Source organism: Otolemur garnettii, unplaced genomic scaffold (assembly GCF_000181295.1).
Source record: "Otolemur garnettii isolate 467f Iridium unplaced genomic scaffold, OtoGar3 scaffold00105, whole genome shotgun sequence".
Taxonomy (NCBI): domain Eukaryota; kingdom Metazoa; phylum Chordata; class Mammalia; order Primates; family Galagidae; genus Otolemur; species Otolemur garnettii.
In genome coordinates, this window is record NW_003852500.1 from 3248944 (window position 1) to 3274931 (window position 25988).

General features: G+C 49.5%; 1 protein-coding gene across 1 annotated transcript; it reads right to left on the bottom strand.

Annotated features, from left to right (window-relative positions):
• Positions 1 to 468: 468 nt before the first annotated feature.
• Positions 469 to 25894, bottom strand: IL12RB1 (interleukin 12 receptor subunit beta 1). The gene is made up of 17 exons (XM_012809392.2): positions 25770 to 25894; positions 22792 to 22851; positions 21819 to 21936; positions 21133 to 21302; positions 19159 to 19298; positions 17636 to 17663; positions 17073 to 17210; positions 15820 to 15902; positions 14470 to 14707; positions 11382 to 11549; positions 10588 to 10725; positions 10162 to 10317; positions 8222 to 8356; positions 7220 to 7316; positions 6807 to 6888; positions 5641 to 5822; positions 469 to 527 (listed from the first exon to the last, which is right to left on the bottom strand). Exons 1-17 carry the CDS (start codon positions 25825 to 25827, stop codon positions 476 to 478), a joined length of 2043 nt encoding a protein of 680 aa, XP_012664846.2. The 5' UTR covers positions 25828 to 25894; the 3' UTR covers positions 469 to 475.
• Between the last annotated feature and the right edge of the window lie 94 nt (positions 25895 to 25988).

Consider the following 25988-nt stretch of genomic DNA (forward strand, 5'->3'; position numbering starts at 1 on the left):
CAGTGTTTTGGTTTGGGTGGGAACTGCCTCACCATGCCACAGGGAGCAGGCAGTTCCTACTGGCAAGGTCAACCCAGGGCAGGGACAGGAGCCAGGAGCAGCTCCAGGCCAGGGGAGGGAGGAGGACTCCAGGTAGGAGCTTGCTGGCTGTGGCCTTAACCACCAAGACCCAAGACCAGGCAGGTCCCATGTTCCCTCCCCACCCAGTCCCCTGGGCCTCAATTTCCCCTTTGGAAAGTGGGGCCTAGCTTGGTCACAACCCCTCTGCATGGCCATGGAGGGCACATCGCCCCAGGCAATGAAGGGGCACCTAGGCTGGGCGGGGTTTCCCACATGCCTGCCAAGGTTCCGACTGCTCCATTATTCAACACTGATGAAGGTTGCTCAGTGTCTGTCCCTGCAGGCAAGACCTGCCCAACAGGTGTCCAAGTGGGGACAGAGCCAGATGCAGACACCCCATCCGGGTTGTGGGGGTTCAGGGCCGGCCAGTGAGAGAGGCTGGGTGAGGAGAGGATGGGTAGAGGTGTCTGCAAAAGAAGTAAATCAAAGATCAGGAGAATTCTCAGCTGTGACACCTAAAGCACAGCCAGGGAAATGAAAATTAAAATGACAAGGACATACCACTTTACACCCACTAGGGCAGCTATAATCCTATAATCAAAAAAAAAAAAAAAGGAAAAAAGAAAATAACAGGTGTTGACGAGGTTATGGAGAAATCTGAGCCCTCATCTCATGCATTGCTCGAGGGAATGTAAAATGGTACAGCTGCTATGGAGAAGTCTGGCTGTTCGTCAATAAGTTAAACATAGAATTAGCATATGACCAGCAGCCCCACCCCTAGGTATATGCCTAAGAGAACTGAAAACAGATATTCATGCCTAAACTTGTACACAAATGGTCATCACTACACTATTCACAACAGCCAAAAAATGGAAACAACCTGAATGCCTTTCATGAATGGATAAATAGTGATCCATCCATACAGCAGAATGCTAGTCAGCCATAAAAAGGAATGAAGCACTGATCCGTGCTACAAAATGGATGAACCTTAAAAACATTTGAGTTTCTTTCACAAAAGATCAGAACACAAGGGCACATATTGCAGTATTCCATTGATAGGAAATGTCCAGAACAGGCAAATCCATAGAGACAGAAAGCAGATTAGGGGCTGCCAGGGGCTGTGGAGGGACAGTGGGGAGTGACTGCTAATGGGGATGGGGTTTCCACTTGGGGAGATGAAAATGTTCTAGAATTAGATACTGGTGATGGTTGCACAACCTTGTGATTGCAGTAAAACTACTGAATTGTACACTGGATTATATGCTGTGTAAATATATTTTTTAAAAAGGGGGAATAGGCAGAGAGCAGAGTTGGGGGAAGGGTGTTCCTAGCCAATGACGGCCTGACATCTGGGGCACAGGCAATGAAGTGTAAGGGACCAAGCCTCAAGGGGTTCAGCTCCCTGCCTGCCCCTGTGTCAAGGGGTCATCTCCTGGAGCCCACAATCCCAGAAGCCTCTGATACTCCAGCCAGGGCAGAGGCAGAGACAACATCTCCTTCTGAGCATACCCAGGTGAGTCTGCTGGAGAGAGAGAGGAAAAAGGTGCTGGGAGAGGTAAACTGAGGCAACCTATCTCCCCGATGCAGGCATGCTTCCCACCTCCTTCTGGGAGCCTTGGAGAAAGGAAGAGACTATAAAGAAAAGCTGAGACAGAGGAGGGGAGGGGAGAAAAGAGGAAGGAGTTCTGGAGACACTGCCTTATTACATCTACTTTACAGACCAGAGTACTGAGGTCAACAAGGACAAAGCAATCACTTGCTATCAGCTGAACTGCAGCTAGAAGAATGTTTGAACAACTCGCCAGCAGATTCTGACTCTGATGTTCCAGATCCCACAACTTTTTTTTTTTTTAATACAGAGTCTCACTCTGTTGCCTGGCTAGAGTGTAGTGGCATCATCATAGCTCACTGAACCTCAAACTCCTGGGCTCAAGTGATCCTCCTGCCTCAGCCTCCTGAGTACCTGGGATTAAAGGCACCTGCCACAATGCCTGGCCAATACAACAACCTAAGGAAAAAAACCCTCACTCATAGTGTCCTAGACCGCGGTGGATTTTTTTGTCTGTGGGGGGGACAGGGTCTCACTCTGTTGCCCATGCTGGTATGCAGTGGCCCAATTATAGCTCACTGCAGCCTTGAACTCCTGGGCTCAAATGATCCTCTCACGTCAGTCTCCCAAGTAGCTGGGACTACAGGTTTGAGTCACCACACACAGCTAATTTTTTTGCTTTTTGATTGTTGTCCAGGATGGTCTTGAACTCCTGGCTTCAAGCAGTCCTTGGCCTTCCAATGTGCTAGGAATATAGGCATGTACTGTGGCTAACCCCCAGTAGGCTTTAACTTCTATATCCCCGCCTCAGTTACACCTGCCTCAGAGCCTTTGCATTCACTGTCCTGGCTCCTCTTTACTATCTTGGCCTTACCATTGCCTCCTCCAGGACGTCTTCCCTCATTCCCTGTTTTTCACATTCCCACTTACCACTTCAAGTTTATTATAACTATCTGTGTTATGATTGATTAGTGTCTGCCTTCCACACCCAACTGGGAACCTCCCTCCACGACTGGGCAGATTCTGACTTGTGCAGGAGAGGGCCTGCCATACAGTAGGCACTCAACACTGACACCTAAAGCACAAGCCACAAAGAAAAATAGATGAATTGGGCTCCATGAAATGTAAGAAAGACTTCTCTTCTCCCAAGGACACTATTTAAGTGAGTGAAAACACATCCTACAGAAAGGGGGGAAAAATTGCAAATATTGTGTTTTCACTCTCTTAAATGAATGAATGAATGAATCTGGACTGTGAAACTGGGACTACCACAGTCCTGACTTCTGGAACTGCTGGGAGAATCTGAGGGATAGACATTCTGAAGAGCCCTGGAGTAATGGATTGTAAAGTAGTTGCTCAATAAATTCTGGATCAGAGCTCTGCCAATTCTGGATAGAGCTCTGCTCTAAAATCACTGGGGTAGGGACTCCAAACTCCTTCCTTTTTTATAGATAGGCAAGCTGAGGCTCAGAGAGAACCTTCCTAGCAGCAGAATGAAGACTCAAAGCAGCTTCAACTAAATATAGGAAACCTGATGGAAAAAAGTTTTGGGTTTCAGGCATGGCTGGATCAGGGCTGCTTGCTATTCCATCTCTCTGTGCTGCTGTCCTTTGTGGAGACTGCTCTTGCAGGCAGGTTTCCCCATGGTAGAAAAGAGGCTTTCAACCTCAGTCTCCCCCAGTGAAAGCCAAGTGTTCATTTTCCCCATACACTCCAGCAAAAGTTCCAGCCAGTGTTCCATAAACATGCCCTGTCGCCTACTCTTGGCCCCAAAGACTGTCTGGAGGATGAGTTTGGAGCCAACTCCAGGGGCCACCAAAGTGGGTCCTGTAACACTGTGTGAGCCTAGGATCAGGATGGTGTGTTAGGGGGCATTGAGCTACCTGGAGTTCCTGGAGGTGGGGTCACTGTCCTGAGGCCACTGCCCCAGCATCCCTTTCTTTCTGTCCACTTAGTCCTGTCCCCACACCGCCTCCTTCTTAGTGCCTGCCCTAAAGAATGAGGAGGACAAGGCTGGTCATTGTGGCTCACACCTGTAATACGAGCACTTTGGGAGGCTGAGGTGGGAGGATCGTTTGAGCTAGGAGTTCATGACAGACCTGGGCAACATAGTGAGACCCCATCTCTACAAAAAGTAAAAAACAAAACAAAACAAAATAACCAGGGCTCCATGGGGAAATGAGGTCCCCAAAGGAGCAAGGCCTGGGTGTTTTGCCCCTAGGCCCTATTGGCTTCCAGAACTCTCTTCCCCAGAGGCTAATCCCTTTTTGTCACAAAATTCAGTGGTTCTGGGTTTTGTTGTTGTTGTTTGTTTTTTGAGACAGAGTCTTGCTTTGTTGTCCTCGGTAGAATATCATGGTATCACAGCTCACAGCAACCTCAAACTCTTGGGCTCAAGCCATCCTCTTGCCTCAGCCTCCCTAGTGGCTGGCACTACAGGCACCCACCACAATGCCCAGCTACTTGTAGAAATGAGGTCTTGCTGTGGTTCAGGCTGGTCTTGAACTCGTGAGCTCAGGCAATCCACCGGCCTACGCCCCTCAGGTGCTAGGATTACAAGGTTTGGGGGTTTAATTTCCCTCCTCCATCCAAAACCAGAGAAATCTATTTAGCAAAGGCCTGAGGGAGACACGGGGAGGCCAGACGGGCCAGGCCTGGGAGACACGCACCGCTGCTGCCACCTAGTGTCCATAGGGGGAATCTGAGACCATCTGTTTATCACAGGCGGAATTTTAAGGTTCCCCCCTTTCCTCCTCCCCAGAGCTTTGTGGGAGAACCCAGGCTGCCAAGGTAGGATGCAGGGAAGTATGACGGTGTGGGCAGGAAGAGGGTAGATTCAGGGTGTGCATGGAAGTCAAGGGTCCTGCGGCAGGGCGCTGGGCGTGAAGCTGGGGGTGAACCAAGGCTTCTGTTAGGGGGGACCTAGCTGCCCCACTTCCCCCAAACCATGCATCTCCCTGATTAGTCAGTCCTGACTTTGCAGAATTTCGAACGCTGATTCAGCTCTGCCTCCCCAGACTGGAGGTCCCTTGTAGGGTACCCAGAGGGAGAGATTAATAAATGGGTGTGGGATGAATGAATGAATGAATGAATTTTCAGGCTCCTATGTGGGGATTTTGAGCAGGTCATTTGAACTTCAATAAGAGGAAAGATATACCCAAGAGGAGGCTCATTTAGTGTGACTTTGAACAGCTCTTTGAGTTCAGCATTATCATCACTCATATTTTACAGGGTGTGGAGGGCAGACTTGAGGCTGGGGAGGGATCTTCCCCAGGATGTTTAGAGCCCCTCTTGCCCCTCACACTTGGATTCGCCAAGGCTCAAGACCCCCTACTGCTGCAGGGAATCCTGCATCCAGACCCCCGTCGAGTGCTCCTAGGACAGGATGCCCAGTTCAGGGCTCTGGGGCCAATCTGAGTCCCCTTTGCCCCCCATCACCCAATCTATTTTACTAAAGAATGGGACAATGTGAGGTTCTGTCATGTGCAGTAGCTTCTATTTCACAGTGGTTTCTAGGTCCCCACCATAAGATATGTAGCAATAGGTGCTGGACAGAGTAGGTCAGGGTAGGAGGGACGAGGGCTAGAGTCTGAGGAAGGAGGGCTCCTGAGTCACTCAGGCCCAAATTTGACTCCTGCCCATGCTGTGTGGCCCCAGAAGAGCCATTCACCCACTTTCAGTTTCAGTGGTCACATCTATGAAAGGGACCAGCCACAATGCCTTGCAGGGGCAATTGTGAGGATTTAGGGGTGTGTGGCATCAAGTGAATGTTTGGATGGGCTGGGCTGGGTATGCCATCAGCACTTAATAACCAGTCATCATGATTGCAACAGTCAGTCTTCTTGTCTGTAAGATGAAGTGGATGTTCCTGTTTCTCCCTCAGGCCCCCAGGGGCACCAAGTATCCCAAACCTGGCTCTCTGTGTTCTAGGTCTCCCCAGAACAGCAAGAGTCTAGCTGCCTGGGCAAGGTGTCCCCTTGACCGTCCTACTCTCTGGGCTCCAGGACAACGGACTCAAGGTATCCTTGCACCTGTCTCCATCTTCCAAGGACAGCTCTGTGTCCAGGGTCAGCTTAGGAGCACCGCAGTGCAGCTCTGTCTTCTCCTTGAGAGGCTCAGTCCCCTTGCCTTTGTCCCAGGACATCTCCACCACCAGGGCCTCTTGTAGGGACACATCTTCCTGGAAGTCGGCGGGGTTGATCCACTGCCAAGTCTAGAGAAACAGAGTGGGGCCAAGGCTGTGGGTAGGGCTCTGTTTCCCATCCACACAATGATGGAATGGACCAAGCCTTTGCTGGCTAACTTCTCTATAATGCTGATATGAAATTGAGGGTAGACTTTGCTCCAATGACCCACACCCCATTTTTCTATAAAAAAAAATTGCTTCTCTTTTTCTACCAAGTGGTGTGGTTGGGCAGAGTAAAAGCTTCACCCAAGTTCTCGCAATAGTCATGTGACCCTGACCCTGGCAATCAGAGAACTTAGAATTTTTATTTATTTATTTTTTATTGTTATTATTTTTTGTAGAGACAGAGTCTCACTTTATCGCCCTTGGTAGAGTGCTGTGGCGTTACACTGCTCACAGCACTCCAATTCCTGGGCTTAGGTAATTCTCTTGCCTCAGCCTCCCAAGTAACTGGGACCACAGGCGCCCGCCACAACACTGGGCTATTTTTTTGTTGCAGTTTGGCTGGGGCCGGGTTTGAACCTGCCACCCTCAGTATATGGCTCTGACACCATACCCATTGAGCCACAGGAGCCACCTGGAACTTAGAATTTATAGCCTCCTGGTTCCAACTATAGGCTCAAGGTAGGACATGTGACTCAAGCTGAGCCAATCAGTGATGGCCCTGAGAATTATGTTCCAGTTAATGGGGATAAATGGACACCCTCCTTCCACGGGGGAAACCTCAACCTGCCCAAGACAGAATCCTGCAGGAAGACAGCAGCACAGAGAGATAGATCCCTAGTTCCTGGATTCAGCCCTGTCTGAGGCCCAGCTCCCTGGGATTTTTTCCATCTATTTTTGTTGTTGTTGTTGTTGTTGACGCCAATTGAGTTTTGTTTCTTTTGCTAGGAAATGACCTGTACAGGAGGTTCCTCTCTGGGCCTCTGCTCGCCTGTCTGTAAATGGGAAAGGGTTGCCCAGAGTTTGCACACAAAAAACAGGACCTGGAGTTAAAAAAGGAATCCTTACCTGCTTCCCCTGGCTGCTGGGGAACTCAATGGCAGAGCTGGCACAGGGTGTGGGCAAGAGTGGGCACAGGTGCTGGGCAGCCCTGGGAAGGAAGGGGGGCCAGTCAGAGGAGCAGTGCTTCTGTCTGTTCTTACTTTTCAGTTGTTCAGACTTAACTTTTTCATCTCCATTAGGTTTTAAAGGGTGTGAAGATATGGATTGGAGTAGGGAAGGAGGGGAGGTGTCCTATAGATTCAGATTCAAATCCCACCTCCACCCCCACTGCTAAGTGCCCTGGGCCAATTTCTGACCATGCGGGCCTCTGTTTTCTCATCTGTAAAGCTGGCACAACCAGATACCTACTTGATAAGAGGGTTTATTATTATGGATCTGTCATTATTATGGATCATATCAGGGGAGAAAGTGTGAGTTACCTGTTCAGGCCAAGGTAGCCAAGGATGCCCAGGATGAGGATGCTCACGAAACTCCCCAGAGATGCAAGAAGGATGAACAAATCAGACACCTGGACTTCTGGAGGTAGGAGAGCTTGGGTTGGAGGAGGGACACTTCTGCTTCTCGTTCAGGAAGGGAACTGAGAGGACTGAGCCCTCCAGAAACTTGATGCCTCAGTTTCCTTGTCTGGGAAGTGGGGACCATGGAACCCACCTTCTCAGTCACTATTGACGAATAGTGGCCTGCCACACAGTAAGTGCTCAGGACACTGTAACCTAGGCACCTGTACATTCAGCCTCTGTGGCTGCCCTCTGGACCCAGAACTGTCTGCCCCATACCAAGTCTGACTCATTAGTTCTCTTGGATCTGGCTGCTTCTCTTGGGACTTAAAGTGCACCATGGCATGAACAGGAATCGTTTGGTCTCTGAATATCTCACAACCGTGCACCCTAGGACAACAAAGCCTGTGTCCTTCTTATCCTTTCAATGAGGGAGACACTCATTTATTCATCCACTTAATAAGCAGTCCCCTCTCCCTCTTCTTCCCCTGGAGCCTCCCCCAAGGCTGGGGAAGGTAGAGCTTGATCCAGATGCCCCTAACCCCAGGATGTTAGACAAGGTAGGAGTAGCAATGGTAGATGGGGGCATGGGCAGAAGGAGGAAGGGAAAGCTTCCTGAAGGAAGCGTTTTTTGAGCTGGGTTTTGAGGCATGAATAGGGAGTTTGATGATGGGGAAAACAAACATTCCGGGCAAGGAAGGCCTGCATGAGCAAGGGCCCTGGAGTGTGGGGAAATTGTCATGTACAGAAACTGCAGGAAGAGGAGGTGAAGGACGTGGGAGCAGACTGGGTTGGGACTTTCCCCTAAGGGTGATAGGGAGCAAGGGGAGGGATGTGAGTGAGGGCAGGGCTGCCCAGATCATTATGGGAAGCTGGATTTAGTGCACACTGAGTAAATAACTGGGCCCTGCCCCCTCCACTCACCGATGCTGAAGCGCTGGGGCTGGCTCCAGGCACCCCTGATCCATGCTGTGTCTGCTCGCACCTGGACCGTGTAGGCTGTGCCAGCCCGCAGGCCACGGAGTGTGACTTGGGACTCTGTAGGCTTCACCAGCTGCTCTGCAAGGGGGAGGCAGCCATGGGTCCTGGGACCTCTTTACTTCCCTCCAGCCGCATCTGCCTCTTCAGTGCTCCCTAAAGGTACCAGCCCAGTCCCACATTTGCATGGGTGGTTGCCCTGCCTGATTCACCTTTACCCCCAGATACCCACTCGGTTCCCTCCCTCACTTCTTTTGGGTCTTTAGAGTCAAGGTTAAGGCTAGCTTTTCTTAGGTTATTATTTTTTTTCTTGAGATAGAGTCTCACTCTGTTGCCCTCAGTAGAGTGATATGGTGTCACAGCTCACAGCAGCCTCCAGCTTTTGGGCTTAGGTGATTCTCTTGCCTCAGCCTCCCGAGTAGCTGGGACTATAGGCGCCCACCACAACACCCAGCTATTTTTTTTGTTGCAGTTTGGCTGGGGCTGGGTTTGAACCTGCCACCCTCGGTATATGGGGCCAGCGCCCTACTCACTGAGCCACAGGCACTGCCTGGTTAGGGCTAGCTTTATCTGCTTCATCCTTGAGTGCCTCTAACACACAGTGGCATCTCGATCAGTGTTTGCGGAATTGAATGAATCTAACAAATAAAAATCTTCATAACAATCCTCAAGGGGAGAATATCATTCCTGGCTGTCATCAAGAAGAAAATATTCCTAGAACTCCAAATCCATATTCTTTGAATATATTCAACAGGATTCTTCCCCTGAAGAAATTTTGAGGAAACTGGTGAATCTGGCCAAATGGTCCTTCCACAAGCCTGATCCTCAGCAATTTGGTTTTCTGCAAGTTGATTTTCAGCGAATGGGTTGCCTCCAGTTGTGCCCCCTTAAACAAGTCATTGACCCCCGCCACTTGACCTCAGTTTCCCCCTCTAAACAAAGTGGGGGTGGCTGGGATGATGGCAGCATAACTATGTCTTTGATGCCCCATCACCCTCATGCTGGGCCCAGTGCTGGGTGATGGTGGGAGTACATAGGTGAGGGTAGGGCAGGACATGAACTCATGTCTTGCTGACCTGTTGCTGTAGGAGGAGGATGGGTGAGACTTTATCTGCAAAGCTGTGTTACCTCTCAGGAAGGATGGGGACCCTCAATGTATCTGCAGTCCCAGGGAAAATGTCCCCCAGGGTGGGAAATGAAACCTGCCTTGTACCTCTCATTTCCTTCCCTCCTAAAGGGTGGAAGGGATGTCTAACTGAGGTTAGATCTGGGTTCGTTGGATCATTGGGCAGGTGGATCCCTTCTCTGGGCCTCAGAGAATGGGAACAGGACAGTCATCCCTGCTTGATGGGAGTTGAGCTGCTGATTCACATGAGGGGTCACCATAGATGCACCGGAGACGTTGTGAACACTTAGCTGATGCCCACCTACCCATCTCTGGGAGTCTGGAAGGGGTGACCAAGACCCTTGAGCCCAGGCTGGGTACAGTGACTCGTGCCTGTAATCCCAGAACTTTGGGAGGCCTACCTGAGAGGATCAGTTGAGGCCAGGAGTTTGAGATCAGCCTAGGCAATATAGCAAGACCCACCTCTACCAAAAATTGTAAAAATAAGCCAGGTGTTGTGGTGCACACTTATAGTCCCAGATGCTCGGGAGGCTAAGGCAGGAGGGTCCCTTGAGCCCAAGAGTTTAAGACTGTAGTAAACTATGATTGTACCACTGTACTCCAGCCTGGGAGACAGAGCAAGACTCTGACTTGCTTGAGTCCAATTCTCTTGTTTTAAGGATGGGAAAACTGAGGCCCAGAGAGGGGCAGTGAAGTACCCAGGTTGACCTTGAGGCAAGACCGCTTCCTCCCCTGCCTGGGCCTGCACTGCCTCACATACCCCACACCTGGTTGCTGTCTTCATCTCGGCAGCGTACAACATACTCCTTCAGGATGCCAGGACAGGCGCTCAGCAGGGATGGTGTCCAGTCCACAGACACAGAGTCCAGGCTGTAATTCTTCACCGAGATGTGATGTGGGGTCCCGGCCTTTGAGACTACAACCAGCACCATCACCATAGTCAATACCAAGAGCAATGGTTGAGCACTCCCTGAATGCCTAGCCCAGCACCATCCAGAGACAGGGGCAAAATTGGCCACAGAGTTAGGTGGGTTTGGGTTCAAATCCCAGCTCCACGTCTCAGTTGCCATCACTTCACTACTCTGACCCTCAGTTTTTTAATCTATAAAATGGGGTGATGCTGCTCAAGGTGTCTTTGGAGTCACTTCTCTCTAGGGAGATGAACCTGCAGGTCTGGGCCACTCACCATTGCCCCCAAAGTAGTAAGTGGACAGGACTGTGGACCATGAAGTGGCCTTATCTGGGTGTGCAGAGGCAAAGATCATGATCCGGTAACACTCCTCCTGCCCCATCGCCCCAGATTCTTGGCTCCAGCTGTGGGTTGCTGGAAGGAAAACCAGGGACCAGGTCACTAAATAGATTGTGTTCCTACCTCTGCACCTTTGTATTGGCTGTGTCATCTGCCAGGAACTCCTAGAATACTCCTATTCATGCTTAAAAGCCCTTGCACCAATGTCCACTCCTTCAAGGTCCTTTCTCTAGGCAACTCCCCCAACCTGTCCCTGTCCTCCTCTAACCCATCCCTCACTCTGTGGGGCCAGGGCATCTGTGTCTGCTCTGTCTTCCTAGTCTGGAAACTCTTCAAGAAACAGTCTGAGCTGGGGCTTCAGAGGCCCAGAGCAGGAAGTGAGAGAGCAAGAGGCTTCCTGGGCCACGCAGCCCCCCTCACCCTCCAGAGACCTTATTAATTTGTCACCAGCATCTCACTAGCTTCCACCTTCCATAGTGCAAACAAATATTTAACAAACACCCTGGGAACTTGAGATTCATTAACCGCCAGGCGCAATCTGCCCAGGGCTGAGTATAGAAGGCTACAAACCCACATGGATGAGAAGGTCCAAGTCTCAGCCTGTGCCCACCTCTGTGTGACCTTGGGTAAATGGCAATGTATTGCTGGCCTTTTGACATCCCGTATGGATAATCCCTGTAGGTTTGAGCCAGCCAGCAAAGGCAGAGACAGGAAAACCAACATTACTGTACCCATTCTAGCTGGATCCTGGGCCTGGGGGGTAGTCAAGGTGCAGGTGCTGAGGCTCGCATCCTGGCCCTGGGGCTGCCACTCAATGCAATATGTTGTTCCCTGACCCTGGGCTGGCCAATACATGGTAGTCCCGTTGGCTTCAACACTGATATTCAGAGCCACTAACTCTGGAAGCAGAATGAGAGAATCACATCAAAACAGTTGCCTTCACTCTTCTAAGCCCCCTCCTGTGGTGCCAATATCTTACTCTTGTCTAACTCTAACCACACAGGGATGGGGACATTGTGTCTGGCCCTATCCCCACACTGGGGGCTGCTTGGGGCTGAGCACAAAGTGTGTTTGAATGAGCTGAATCCTCCTCCTGCTTGGCCATGTGCTCCCTGGCAAGACATCCACCATCAGAGCTCCCTGTGCTGCCATCCCTCCCACCTCCATCCTGGTGGGTGGCTCCTGCTGTAGCAGATGCCTGTACACCCACTGCTTGCCTCACTTGGTGGAGAGTGCGATGCAGACCGAGCCTGCCTGGCCTGACTGGACCCCACTGATGTTCTAATGCCAAACTCAGAGGCACAAGCACACATCTACTCAGTCCCTGGGCAAATCTCTCCTACTCTCTATATCAAGGATGCCTGCACCAATCTCAGAGGGGTGGGTACTGTTTCCAAGACTGAACACAGAAACTGCCATTTAGGTTTTATTTTTATTTTTTTGGACACAGGGTCTTGCTCTGTTGCCCATGCTGGAGTGCAGTGGCCTGATCACAGCTCACTGCAGACTCCAACTCCTGGACTCACAAGCTCAGCCTCCTAAGTAGCTGGGACTACCAGTACGTGCCACCATGCCCAGCTAATTTAAACTTTTTTTTTTTTGAGACAGAGCCTCAAGCTGTCCCCCTGGGTAGAGTGCTGTGGCATCACAGCTCACAGCAGCCTCCAACTCCTGGGCTCAAGCGAGTCTCCTGCCTATGCCTCCCAAGTAGCTAGGACCACAGGTGCCCGCCACAATGCCTGGCTATTTTTGGTTGCAACCGTCATTGTTGTTTGGCAGGCCCGGACTAGATTCGAATCTGCCACCTTAGGTGTATGTGGCTGGCACCTTAGCCACTTGAGCCACAGGCGCCGAGCCTAAATTTTTTTTTAAGAGATAAGGTCTTGCTATGTTGCTAGGCTAGTCTTGAACTCCTGGAGTCAAGTGAGCCTCCTGCCTCAGCCTCTCAAAATTCTGGGAGGTGTGAGCCACCTTACCCTGCCAGCAACTACTATTTATTGAGCACTGGCTGTATGTACCAGGCCAGTGCCAAGTGTTTTGCAGGTGCTATTACATTATAATATGGGACCACAATCACCCCATTTTATAGATGCAGAAACAAGCTCACAGAGAGAAAGCCACCAGCCTGAGGCCACTCAGCAAGACAGTGGCCCTAATCACAGGGACTGGATACTCGGGTATGTGGCTTCTCCTGTCTGAGTCTTGGTTGTCTCATCTCTAAAATGGACATCATTGTGACAGCCCCACCCTTATAGTGTTGCTGGATACTCAGGCATAAAATTTAAGGGGGCACCAAGAAGCTTAGTCATCAAGATAAACCAATATTTTAATGTAATGTAATTAATATTTAATTACAAATCAAAATGAACACAAAAATATATGGTGAGTACTACTTATAACAGTCAAAAGGTAGAAACATCCAAATGTCCATCAACTGATGAATGGACGAAATGTGGCGTATCCGTGCAGTGGAACGTTACTCAGCCGTAAAAAGGAATGAAGCACCGACACTTGCCACAATGTGGATGGACCTTGAAAACATGCTACTGAAGGAGCCAGTCACAAAGGCCTAATTAAAGGGGAAGCCTTTAATTAGTGCACCACTTATGGAAATGTCCATTTATAGAAATGTCCAAGGCCAGGCACAGTGGCTCACACTTACAATCCTAGTACTCTGGGCAGCTGAGGCAGGTGGATTGCCTGAGCTCAAGAGTTAAAGACCAGCCTGAGTTAGACTGAGATCCCATCTCTAAAAATAGCCAGGCATTGTTGGAGAGCACCGGTAATTCCAGCTATTTGGGAGGCTGAGGCACGAGGATTCCTTGAACCCAAGAGTTTGAGGTTGCTGTGAGCTATGACACCACAGCCCTCTACCAAGGGTGACAAAGTGAGACTCTGTCTCAAAAAAAAGAAAAAAGAAAGAAAGAAAGAAATGTCCAGAACAGGCAAATCCACAGAGACAGGAAGCAGATTAGTGGCTGCTTGGGGCTGGGAGAGGAAGGGGGAAAGAGCAAGAGAGAGAGGGAGGGAGGAAGGGGAAACAAGGAGTGACCGCTAATGTGGACAGGGTTTCCTTTGGGGGGCATGGAATGTTCTGGAACTAGATAGAGCTGATGGGTGTACAGCCTTGTGAATGTACTAAACATCACCGAATTGCTCACTTTCAAATGGTTAATTTGGCTATGTGAATTTTAGATTAATAAAATAAAGACAGGATCACCTCTACCCTATACTTGCAGAACTCTGCCTTGCTCACCTTACCCTGATCCTGGCCTGCTCCCAATAAAACTTTAGTTACAAGAACATGTGGCCAGCTTGGGCAATAGTTTGTTGGTTAGACTCTTTTATAAATATTGCATTATATGGCTAGGCATGGTGGCTCATATCTGTAATCCTAGCACTCTGGGAGGCCAAGGTAAGAGCATCACTTAAGGCAAGGAGTTCAAGACCAGCCTGGGCAACATAGCAAGACCCTATCTCTACAAAAAGAATTTTTTTTTAAACTAGGCAGGCATGGTGGTGCACACCTGTAGTTCCAGCTACTTGAGAGGCTGAAGCAGGAGGATCATTTGAGCCCAGGAGCTTGAGGTTGCTGTGAGATATGATGACACCACTGCAATCCAGCTTGGGTGACAGAGTGAAAAAGATTGCATTATAGCATTACGGATCTTGACTGCTTAAATTTTTGACACATCCCTAAATTAGGCTTCCCCTTTACTTTTTCTGCCTCACTCATCTTACCCTGGTCTAGCTGACGCTCAGAGTAGGTGCTCAGCTCCGAAGGGCCCTCCCGTCACCCTCCCCTCCCAGAGAAGGCACCTGTGTGGTTGTAGGCAGGAATGTGCCATGTCTGGTTCAGGCCAAACCCGAATAGATTCTTGGAGACAACTGTCACATTGTAGGCAGCACCCGAGAGAGAGATGTTTTTTCCCAGGCGTAGGGTCCTGGTGGCTGTGGCTTTACAAGAGCAGGACAGCATGTGCAGGTACACTCGATAGGTCACCACTGCATCAGACACAGGCCCTTGGCAGCCTTCTGGTAGCTCATGCTGTTTGGGCTGTTGTATGAGAGACAAATTGTGGGGACCTTATCATACTCATCATCCCATGGGTATTCAGCAGAACACATGCTGGAAGACAGACTTGACCAAGGGCCACAGCCAATGACATGCACCAAAAATTAAAAAAACAATAAACCTCAATGCTGGGGAACAGGCATTCACATCCAGATTTTGGGGGTGGGGGATTGACAAAACCTACTGAAAACCAGGGGGGAAAAGTTTTCACTTTTGGACCCAGTTACCTCAAGCCTAAAAAGCCTTTCCTAAGAAAAGGAATTCAAATTAGAGGAAACCATGGGATATGAAGGAGTTTTGCTGCAGCCCTATAGTAATGGGCTTACAGTAACTCATTACGGATGTGGCTAGGTCAACTAAAGTGAAATCGGTGGGTGGACTATTAGTCACTTTTACCCTATAGAGAATTTCCCTCTGTGCCTCAGTTTCCTTCCCTATATAATGGAGCAAATTAGACTACAATTAATGGGGTTGCTTTGGGACTTAAAGCAATAATCTCTCACCTGTGTTAATACAGTTACTATCACCTCCTTGCTGGCCTTCTGGCTTCTGCCCAATCCCACCATAGGAGGGACAATAGTCCCCCCACCATAGGAGCCAAAGAATGCCTGTAAACACCTGAATGTCCTTTTCCCGCTCATACACACTCTTTGCCCCTCCCCCATTACCTTCCAAGTTAAATCTATAATCTGCCCAGTCCCTGCCACCTCCACACTTATGTCCCTCCATCCCCCACTTCTCGCTCCCCTCCAACTTTTTGTCTTTTTTTTTTTTTTGCGACAGAGCCTCAAGCTGTCCCCCTGGGTAGAGTGCCATGGCTTCACTGCTCATAGCAACCTCCAACTCCTGAGCTCAAGCAAGTCTCCTGTCTCAGCCTCCCAAGTAGCTGGGACCACAGGCGCCAGCCACAACGCCCGGCTACTTTTTGGTTGCAGCCAGCATTGTTGTTTGGCAGGCCTGGGCTGGATTCGAACCCGCCACCTTAGGTGTATGTGGCTGGCGCCTTAGCCACTTGAGCCACAGGCGCAGAGCCAACTTTTTGTCTCTTGCTGTCTGTCCCAGGCCACACCACAGCCCCGCAATGGTCCCCTTACCTGCCAGTCCAGGGTGAGCTTCCTCTTCCCATTCTGGCCAAGCTGCTCCACTGATAACCTCGCCTCTGGCTGTGGGGGTGGTTCTACAACCAGAACCAAACCAACAGGATGAATTGGAAGGAGAAAAAGACTGAGAGAAGTTTTCTTTATAAATTATGAACTTGCCACGTTTACCAAGTGAAACTTGCTTACTGTCCCAAAGACAGAAAGGGAAGAAAAATGGCAGAAGGGAAACCAGTATTCCTTGCCTCTCCATTCTCGGGGATAACTGTCACTGTGACTTCATGTTGCCTGAGGTTTTTTTTTTTTTTCTTTTTGGGTTTTTTTGTTTGTTTTGTTTTCTCCAAGTTTTTCTTTGAACACAAACATGTGTTTGGCAGAGTTATGGCCCTATTCGTTTCCCATTGCCCAGAGTTAGGGGCACAGCCCATTGAGCTCCCCAGGGAGGTGACATTGTCCTTAAGACACTGTGAGGCTTGACTTGATGGTTCTTACTTGATAAACTCCTAAAGGCCAGGTACTGCATTGGGAGGGTCTGAACACTAATTTCTCCCACTTACTTATTTCTAATACCCCCCTCTTGTCCCTCCCTCCATTCCTTCTCTCTCTCTTTCAACAGGTTCTTGCTCTGCTGCCCAGGCTAGAATGCAGTGACATCAGCCTAACACACAGCAATCTTAAACTCCTAGACTCAAGTGGTCCTCCCACCTCAGCCTCCTGAGAAGCTGGGACTACAGGCACATGCCTCCACATCTAATTTTTTTTTTTTTTTTTTTTGAGACAGAGTCTCATGATGTTGCCCTCAGTAGAGTACCATGGTGTCACAGTTCACAGCAACCTCAGACTCTTGGGTTTAAGTGATTCTCTTGCCTCAGCCTCCAAAGTAGCCGGAACTACAGGTGCCCACCACAGCACCTGGCTATTTTCTTGTTGCAGTTGTCATTGTTCTTTAGCTGGCCCAGGCTGGGCTCAAACCTGCCAGCCTTGGTGCATGTGGCTGGCACTATAACCATGGTGCTACGGGTGCCAAGCCACCATACCTAATTTTTTAATTTATTTGTAGAGATGAGGGTCTTGCTGTTGCCCAGGCTGGTCTCAAACTCCTGTCCTCAAGTGATCCTCCACCTTAGCCTCCCAAAGTGCTGGGATTACAGATGTGAGCCAACGCACCCAGCCACCACTGCCTTGTTTCTAGTACCTACTGCCTTATTTCTAAGGCCTGCCCTCACTGCTGTGACCCAAGGCACTCTCACCAGGGGGGATGCACACAGGACTGCTCCAGCTGCTCCAGGGAACTTCCAGGACCCCCAGCCGGGGGTGCTCTCTTCGTCTTCTTCTTCGTAGCTGAAATTCCCTGGCCACCTCCATCTCCAGGGGGCAGACACAGGACTCTGGGGAGAGGCAAATCAAACTGCAGGTGTGGGAATTGCTCAGGACTAGGCATTGTTTACTTAGCCATTGTGCATTTATTGAGTTCCAGCTGTGTGCATAATCATGTGCCAGCCCTGGAGACTCAGGAGGAACAGGCCTGGCCCTGTCCTCACTGGGCCTTCAGGATCATCCACTTCTGCTCCTATCCTGGGTTCAAGTCCTGGAAACCCCTTGGGTTGTGACCTTGGCCAATGGTTTCTCATCCCCCAACCTTTAAGTTGTTTTCTCACCTGTGAGATGGTGATAATCCAATTCTTAACTACAGAGCAGGGCAAGGGGTATACAAAGAATTTAACATTGGACCCAGCATACAGTAGGTGCTCAATTAATGTTAACTCGCTGTAGCTGTTGCTGTTGTTCTTGTTACTACTAGTATTATTCTCACCCGTATCATTTTGGGGTTTACAGTCGCCCTAGAATGAGAACATATTTATACATTATTTTACATTTTGATGTTGAAAATTTGCTGTTTTAAATTTTAAAAAATTATCTTACTAAATACAATGCAGCACCCTAGATTGGATCCAGAACAGAAAAAGAACATTCATGGGAAAATCAGTGACAGCCAAATAATATCTGGAATTTATGTAAGACATCATCATCAGAGGAATTTGGGTAAAGGGTATATGGAAGCTATCTGTAGTACTTTGTATTGTATTTTTTTCTTTGACATGAAGTCTCACTCTGTTGCCCTAGTTAGAGTGCTGTGGCATTGTACCTCACAGCAACCTCAAATTCCTGGGCTCAAGCGGTCCTCTTGCCTCAGCCTCCCAAGTAGCTGGGACTACAGGTGCCTGCCACAACACCTGGCTAGTTTTTTTTGTTTTTAGTAGAGATGGGGTCTTGCTCTTGCTCAAGTTGATCTTGTACTCCTGAGCTCAGGCAATCCACCCTCTTTGGCCTCCTTGAGTGCTAGGATTACAGGCGTGAGCCACTGTGTCCAGCCAGTACTTTATATTGTAACTTTTCTGAGGATCTGAGATTATTCCAAAAGAAACAGTTTATGTTTAAACATTATTTTAGGAGAGAAAATGGTAACTCTCAATTCTCTCTGTGGTGTTGGACTCAGCCTGTCCTACACTCTCTGTGTTACCCTAACCATGTTTGTCAATATCCTGAGCCTCAACTTCCTCATCTATTAAGGGGGCTAAAAGGGTCTAAGGAAGAGTATATTTAGGGGGCTTCAAATAAAACATGAAGAGATATTCCTTCAATCAGGGGTCCTAGGTCACCTATCACAGGCTGATTTTATGCCCATTTACCTAATGGGAAGACTGAGGTTCAGGGAGGGACACAATGTTTGGAAGGGAGATGGGGCTGAAGCTGGGGTAGCTTCTTGCCCTCAGGATATTCCCAGTCTGAGGAAGAGATTGGCCACAGTTTAGAGGGTGGGGTGGGGCTTCTGTGTCCCCTAAACTGGGGGACCCTTGGGAATGAGGTCAGAGATGGGATGGATGAATAGATGAATGGAACAGTAGCTTTCTGGGTGGCCCTGGGGCTGGACCCTGAGGGCTGGGCTGGATTTGCATGTGCTCAGATGGAGGGGAGGGTGTACAGGTGAAGGCACCCGCAGGTACAAAAGCAAGGAGGCCGGAAACCCAAGGTATGGGCAAAGAATGGCGGCCATTCAGGAGGGCGTCACAGAAAGCACAAGGAAGGTGATGGAGGCTGAGAATGAGGACACTTTCCTGAGGGTAACAGGGAGCCATGGAGGGTGTGAGGGGAGGTCACAAATCTGACCCCAAGGACTAGACACAGGGCAAGAGTGGAGAGGTGATGGCTGTCGCCAGCTTACTTCATGGGCATAATGTTCTCCAGGCTCATCCATAGTGTGGATTTAGAGACTGATTTGGAGGAGGCAATCCTGGAGTGGCCTGTGGCCACCTCTGACCTGGGAAATAAACTCACCAACTTCCACGGGCCGTTGGCTGTCCGGTACCGGAATTGTACTTTGGCATTATCCTGGTGGGCTGGGGTCTCCCACTCCATCAGCAGCTGTCCCGATGACTTGGACACTTTGATGTCTTTCCCAGGAGGGTCATATTTAACTAGAAGCAGAGATGAAGATTGGAAGATTGGGGAGTGGCAGTCCACGTGTGTGTGTGTGTGTGTGTGTGTGTGTGTGTTGACAGGTCTCAAAAATTCCAGAAAATTGGCTCACTAACCAATTAACCAACTAAGGTAGCCAACTAAGTCCCCTAAATGTGAATTATGGACACCCTTGCAGGTCCCAGCTAAGCCTGGTATTCTGTGATTCAATGAATCAAGATTTATATACCAGAAGCTATTAATGATGATATCTATAAAATATTAATACCTATTGCTGGCAAGGCTGTGGTGAGACAGGACTTTTGTAAATTGCTGGAGACAGGGTAATTGATTCCATTTGGGGGGGAGGACTGTTAAAGAAATCTTGTTAAATTTTTAGGCCCATTTCAAGGAGCCTGAACTAAATAGAGACATAAAGCATTCTTGCTGCACCTTGATCATACTATACTTGATTTCTTTCTTTCTTTCTCTCTTTCTTTCATTTTTTTTTTTTTTTGAGACAGTCTCACTATGTCGCCCTTGGTAAAGTGCTGTGATGTCACAGCTCACAGCAACTTCAAACTCTTGGGCTTAAGGGATTCTCTTGCCTCAGCCTCCCAAGTAGCTAGGACTACAGGTGCTGGCCACAACACCCTGCTATTTTTTGGTTGCAGTTACCATTGTTGCTTAGCAGGTCCAGGCCGGGTTCAAACCCGCCACCCTAGGTGTACGTGGCCAGCGCCCTGCTGACTAAGCTACAGGCACCACCTCTGCTGGCTACTTTTTATCCTTTTCCCCTTCAGGGCTCAATTCCAGCTAGAGGCCTCCCTCATCTCCTAGTAGAGTCTTACTATGTACACGTATAATCATCATGCCTTGTTCATTGCCACCACTTCAACTTGGACTCCGTGAAGGCAGGGAACAGGGCTGAGGTTAGGGTGAGGGTAGAGAGGCGAGGTTGTACAAACACAGTGTCAGACCCTGCATTTCTTTTAAAAATTGACATTTTGAGCCCCATCACTGAAATAAATAAATGAAAAATAAAATAAAATTCCAGCCAGGTGTGAAGGCTCAGGCCAGTAAGCCTAGCACTCTGGGAGGCCAAGGTGGGTGGATTGCCTGGGCTCAGGTGTTCAAGACCAGCTTGAGCAAAAGTGAAAAAATAGAAAAATAGAAATAGCTAAAAATAGGAAAACTAGCTGGGTGCTGTGGTGGGCGACTGTAGTCCCAGCTACTCAGGAGGCTGAGGCAAGAGGATTGCTCAAGCCCAAGAGTTTGAGCTTGCTGTGAACTATGATACCATGGCACTCAACCCAGGGTAACAAGAGTGACACTTTGTCTCAAAAAAGAATTGACATTTTGTTCATCACATATATTTTTTGCACTAATTTTGATTTTTAAAATATTGTTATTACAGTATTGCTGCTGCTGACGACTGAAATTTTTGGCACCTCCCTACATTTCGTGCCAAAGGCAGATGCCCCACTCGCCTAACTCGAGTGCCAGGCCTTCTCAGCTTTGCCCACATCCCCTGTGACTGAGTATGATACATAGGAGCAGCTCTGCAGCTGCATGCCAAGACATGTTGCTGAGTCATAAAAACAGATATTAAAAGCCCAACAGGGTCCTGGCAGCATTGTGGATCACAGACACCAGAAACAATCTTAAGTGTCCAACAAGAGTGGAATGGTAAGGGGCTCATGAAAAATCTCATGCCACACACAGTGTTTAATGCGGCAATATCTAGAAGTATCAAGCCCCTTGCCAGGGGCCTGGAATCCCCCCAGATCCACACTTGGGCCCTGGTGACTTCTCTGTGTGTAGAAGGAATAGGGAGGAGAACGGGTTGCTGACCTGAGCTGTGGAGCTGCAGGGTGATCTCAGGTGACTTCTCTGTCCGGTTCGCGACCCGGGATTCCACCCAAAATGTGACATTATACAGCACAGACACCCCATCCTGGTCAGAGAACTGCCGGCTGGTGTCTGCGCCCGCGGTAAAGTAGCAGCAGTGCCCGGGACTTAGGCTGCAGGAAGGAGGATGTCGGTGCCAAGTATGGGGTCCTAAGAGGACTCCAAAGTCTCGGTAACCACAGCAGACCCTGTGCATCACATCCCAGAATCCTTTTCTGCCCTTCTGTTTCCCCTCTCCTAGCTTGGGGGTTCCTTGGGTATCAGCCTGGGATTGTGGGGTTTGAGGACCCCAGAGTCTTCCAACATGGGCTATGGGCTGCCACAGAGGGAAGAAAGGAATGAATGGGTAGATGAATGGCTGGCTGGATGGATGGATAAATAAGTGAAAGGGAGAGGAAGAAGGGAGGAATACAGACACCCTCATGGCCACCCATGTTGGAATGCCCACCCTCACTGACTCTGCACAGTGTCCCCAACCCTCCCTTCTTGGATAAGAAACTGAGGCCCAAGGAGAGGCAATAACATGACCAAGTTCATGCATCTGAGAGCAGGAACACAGCAGCGGCAGGGGAGGCAGGAGCAAGGTAGGATGTTGGGTGAGGGTTTGAAAACAGAGGTGGGGTGCTCACCAGCACATCAGGAAGTGTCTGACCCCAGCCGTGGGGCCCTCATACTGCCAGGAACACTCATAAGTGGCGCTAGAAGATATCCGATAGCAGCTCAGGTTCCTGGGGCCCAAAGCTGAACCTGGAAAAGATCCCATACGTTTTGGAACAGACCAATGTATATGTGCTTGGGGGCAGGAAGTCTCTGCACCTAGGACAAATCTTTGTGACACTTACAGCTTACAGTATCACCTCAGCCTAAACCTGCTGTGGCTCCCAGCACCCTCTTTGTGCCCTCCTGGCCTTGTCTCCTGCTATCCCTTGGCTCAGCCTACTCCTGTCCCACCATCCTCCTTACCGGCTCTCAGATGTGCCACCTTTACTCCCACCTCAGGGGATTCGCACATGATACGCCCTCTGTCTGGAACACCCTTCCTCTTCAGGGTCATTTCCTCAACCACCAGCCAACCCAAAGCAGTCTCCTGTCTGTCTAACCCTCACCCTCCTCTGTTTCTCCACACATGTCCTTATATGCAGTATGGACATTCGTTTGCCTGCAGAGGCCAGTGGGGCTCACAGCTGATCCCCTATGCCTAGAACCGTGTCTGCACATGGTAGGTGCTCTATAAATGGTAACTGAATGAATTAATGGATGACATGCCTGTTCAGTGCCCAGACCCTCTGTAGAGTGCATTACGAACATAAATGTTCCAGCAATGCCTGCTGTGAGCTGGTGGGGGGACTTCAGAATGCTTAAGGTGCTTTGTCCCATGCACTGACCAATCTGAACAGATACAGACACCAGCCCTGTGACCCTGGTAGGAAAAAGACAGGACTCAGGTGACTGCTCTCAGTCACCCTGAACCTGGTGAAAATGGACTGGGACCCCCAAGACCATAGGTGGGGCTGGGTCTTTGGCTGGGTGGAGGGTGTCTGAGGATGGGGTCAGGAACAGCTTGGCATGGCCCTCCACCTCCAGTGAAGGACTAGCCCAAACCTGAGTGTGCGTCCAGATATGGTGGGTCCTGGAAACAGCACTCATTTGTCCCACAGGCAGCTGCAAAGGCAACAAAGAGATAATGACATCCTGGCCTTGCACTGTGGGGACAAGGGCTCAGACTGGGGGTCTATCAAGTGACCATCAGCCCACCCACCCACCTTTCCCTCTGTGTACTCACCCGCCCATCTATGTATTCATTTGCCCATCCATCTACTCCACCAATCTATCCACCCAGTCACACATCTTTCCGTTCAACCATCCACCTTTTCATCCATCTTCCATCCATCTATCCACCCATCTATGTTTTCATATCTCACTACTTGGCCCACCCAGCCACACATCCATCCATTCAAGCATTCATCCATCCATCCATCCACACACCCACTCATCCACCCATCCACCCACCTATTCACCCACCCATTCATCTGTCCATCACCAACCCATTTGTCCATCTATCTACCACCCATTAGTCTTTGGAGGCTGGGTGGAAAGTCTACAGTGGAGACTGAGATACATAATTGGGGGCCCTGATAGGGAGGTTCCCCCAGCAGTAAAGCACAGAAAACAGCAGGTCGTGCTGGGATGCCAGCAGCGTCTTAAGCCACTTTGGGAAGAGGGAGTAGAGGCAGAACTGCAGGGTATACTGGAGAGAGAGGATCCTGAGCCAGCCCAGGCAGGCACATAACCTATCAGCAGTGGAGCCATGGACAGTTCCCCAAGAGGCAGCAACCTCCCTGGGCCACTGGCTGCCCCATGCCCCTCTGGAGTGCCAGTGTCTTCCAGGTGTGGAATTGGGTGACAGAGGAAGCAGTGCTGGGTGTTGTGGCTCATGCTTATAATGTCAGCACTCTGGGTAGCCAAGGTGGGAGGATTACTTGAGGACAGGAGTTTGAAGTTGCAGTGAGATATGATCATGCCACTGTATTCTACTTGGGGCTATAGAGCAAGACCCTGTCAAAAGAGAGAGAGGGGAGAAGGGGAGGGGAAGGGAAGGGAAGGAAGTGAAGGGAAGGGAGGGGAAGGGAGGGGAAGGGAGGGGAAGGGAGGGGAAGGGAGGAGAAGGGTGGTGAAGGGAGAGGAAGGGAGGAGTATGCAGATAGGATCAGGCAGAGCCCAGCATCCCACAGCACTCACACAATGAGAAACTGCCCGGAACTCTGCAGGCAGATCAGAATTCTTGGGGGAGGCTGGGAGTGGTGGCTCATGCCTGTAATCTTAGCCCTTTGGGAGGCTGAAGCAGGAAGATCACTTCAGGTCAGGAGTTCAATACCAGCTACAGCCAAGAGAGACCCCATCTCTACCAAACAGAAAAATTAGCCAGGTTTTGTGGTAGGTCCCTATAGTCCCAGCTACTTGGGAAGCTGAGGCAAAAGGATTGCTTGAACCCAGGAGTTTGAGGTTGCTGAGAGCTATGACACAACACTCTACCGCGGGTAACAGCTGCCTGTCGTCCCAGCTACTCACAAGGCTGAGGCAGGAGGATCGCTTCAGCCCAGAAGTTTTCCATCCTTTCATGTCACCACTTGGCCCACCCAGCCACATAACCATCCATTCAAGCATTCATCCATCCATCCATCCACACACCCACTCATCCACCCGTCCACCCACCTATTCACCCGCCCATTCATCTGTCCATCACCAACCCATTTGTCCATCTATCTACCATCATGTCTCTCTGTGATGACACAGATCCACCACCCCCCTGCACCCTAAAGCCCACGCACCTCCTTCCTATAACTAGGGCTGACCACTCACTGCCACCATCAGCAAGCTACCCTGTGGGCTACTCCTCAAAAAGAATCTAGGCTCCCTCGCCTCAATGCTGGTCTCCCACCATGCAAGGCCCCCAAAGGCCCTGAAGCCCTGCAGAGTGGCTGCCCCTGCCCTGAGCACTTTGCACATATTCTGTTGCATCTAAAGAATCAGCTCCCTTCTGATGTCCAATGTACAGAGAGGAAAAGTGAGGCACAGAGAGACAAACAAGTTGCCTAAAGTCACACAGCGGCAATAGTTAGTCCAAACCTAACTATCCATGGTGGACTGAGCTCCTTCTCACCAGATGTCACAAGATGGGCTATGGGTTCTGTATTTGTGGATTCAACCAACCTCAGACTGAAAATATGCTAAAAGAAAAGTTTCATCTGTACGGAATACGTAGACTTTTTCCCTTGCTACTGTTCCCTAAACAATACAGTATAACAACTATTTATATAGCATTCACACTGTATTAGGTATTATAAGTAATCCATTGATGATCTATGTATATTTTTTAGAGAAAGGGTCTCACTTTGTCACCTGGCTAGAGCACAGTGGTGTCATCATAGATCCCTGCAACCTCCACCTCTTGGGCTCACGGAATCCTCCTGCCTCAGCCTCCCAAGTAGGGGACTGTGCCACCGCACCTGAATAAATTTTCTTTATTTTTTTTTTCAGAGATAGGCTCTTGCTTTTGCTCAGGCTTGTCTCAAACTCCTGAGTTCAAGTGATCCTCCCAACTTGGCCTCCCAAAGTGCTGGATTAGAGGATGAGCCATCACATTGGCTTTTAGAGATGATTTGAATTGTATAGGAAGATGTGGTTAGATGCAAATACTACACCATTTTATATGGAGTGGCATCCAAAGATTTAAATACCTGCAGGGGGTCTTGGAACCAAACCTCCATGGAACAACTGTATACAATATATTATGTATGTACACTGTATCCTGTATGCATTATATATAATATACTTATTGAACTCCGGGAAGTGTGAAATATGTAGTCCATTTCACAGAAGAGAAAATCAAGACAGAAGGAGAGATTATCCAAGTCTGACCAAATAACCATGATCAGCTATCTCCCATTTGACAGAGGGAAAGACTGAGGAACAGAGAAAAGGTAACCAACCTTCAAACCAGGCCCATAACCCTCTATACACACACACACATCCCTACCCCCAGCAAGAGAAGCAGTGCCATGCCAGGATGGGGAACTCACCACTTTGCCTGGACAGCAGGAGAAAGAGGAAGGAGAGCCTTGTCACAGGCCCCCCCATTGTGTCCACGTGGAGGCCTGCAGTCCCAGGGGAGCCTCTGCGCCACTGGCGAGTCCCAGCTGCCCCGTCCCCACCCTGAACACATTGAATCTAAGCAAGAAAAAGAAAAAAAAAAGGCAAGTGTTACATCCCATACTAGGGCAAGTCAAAATGAAAGAGAA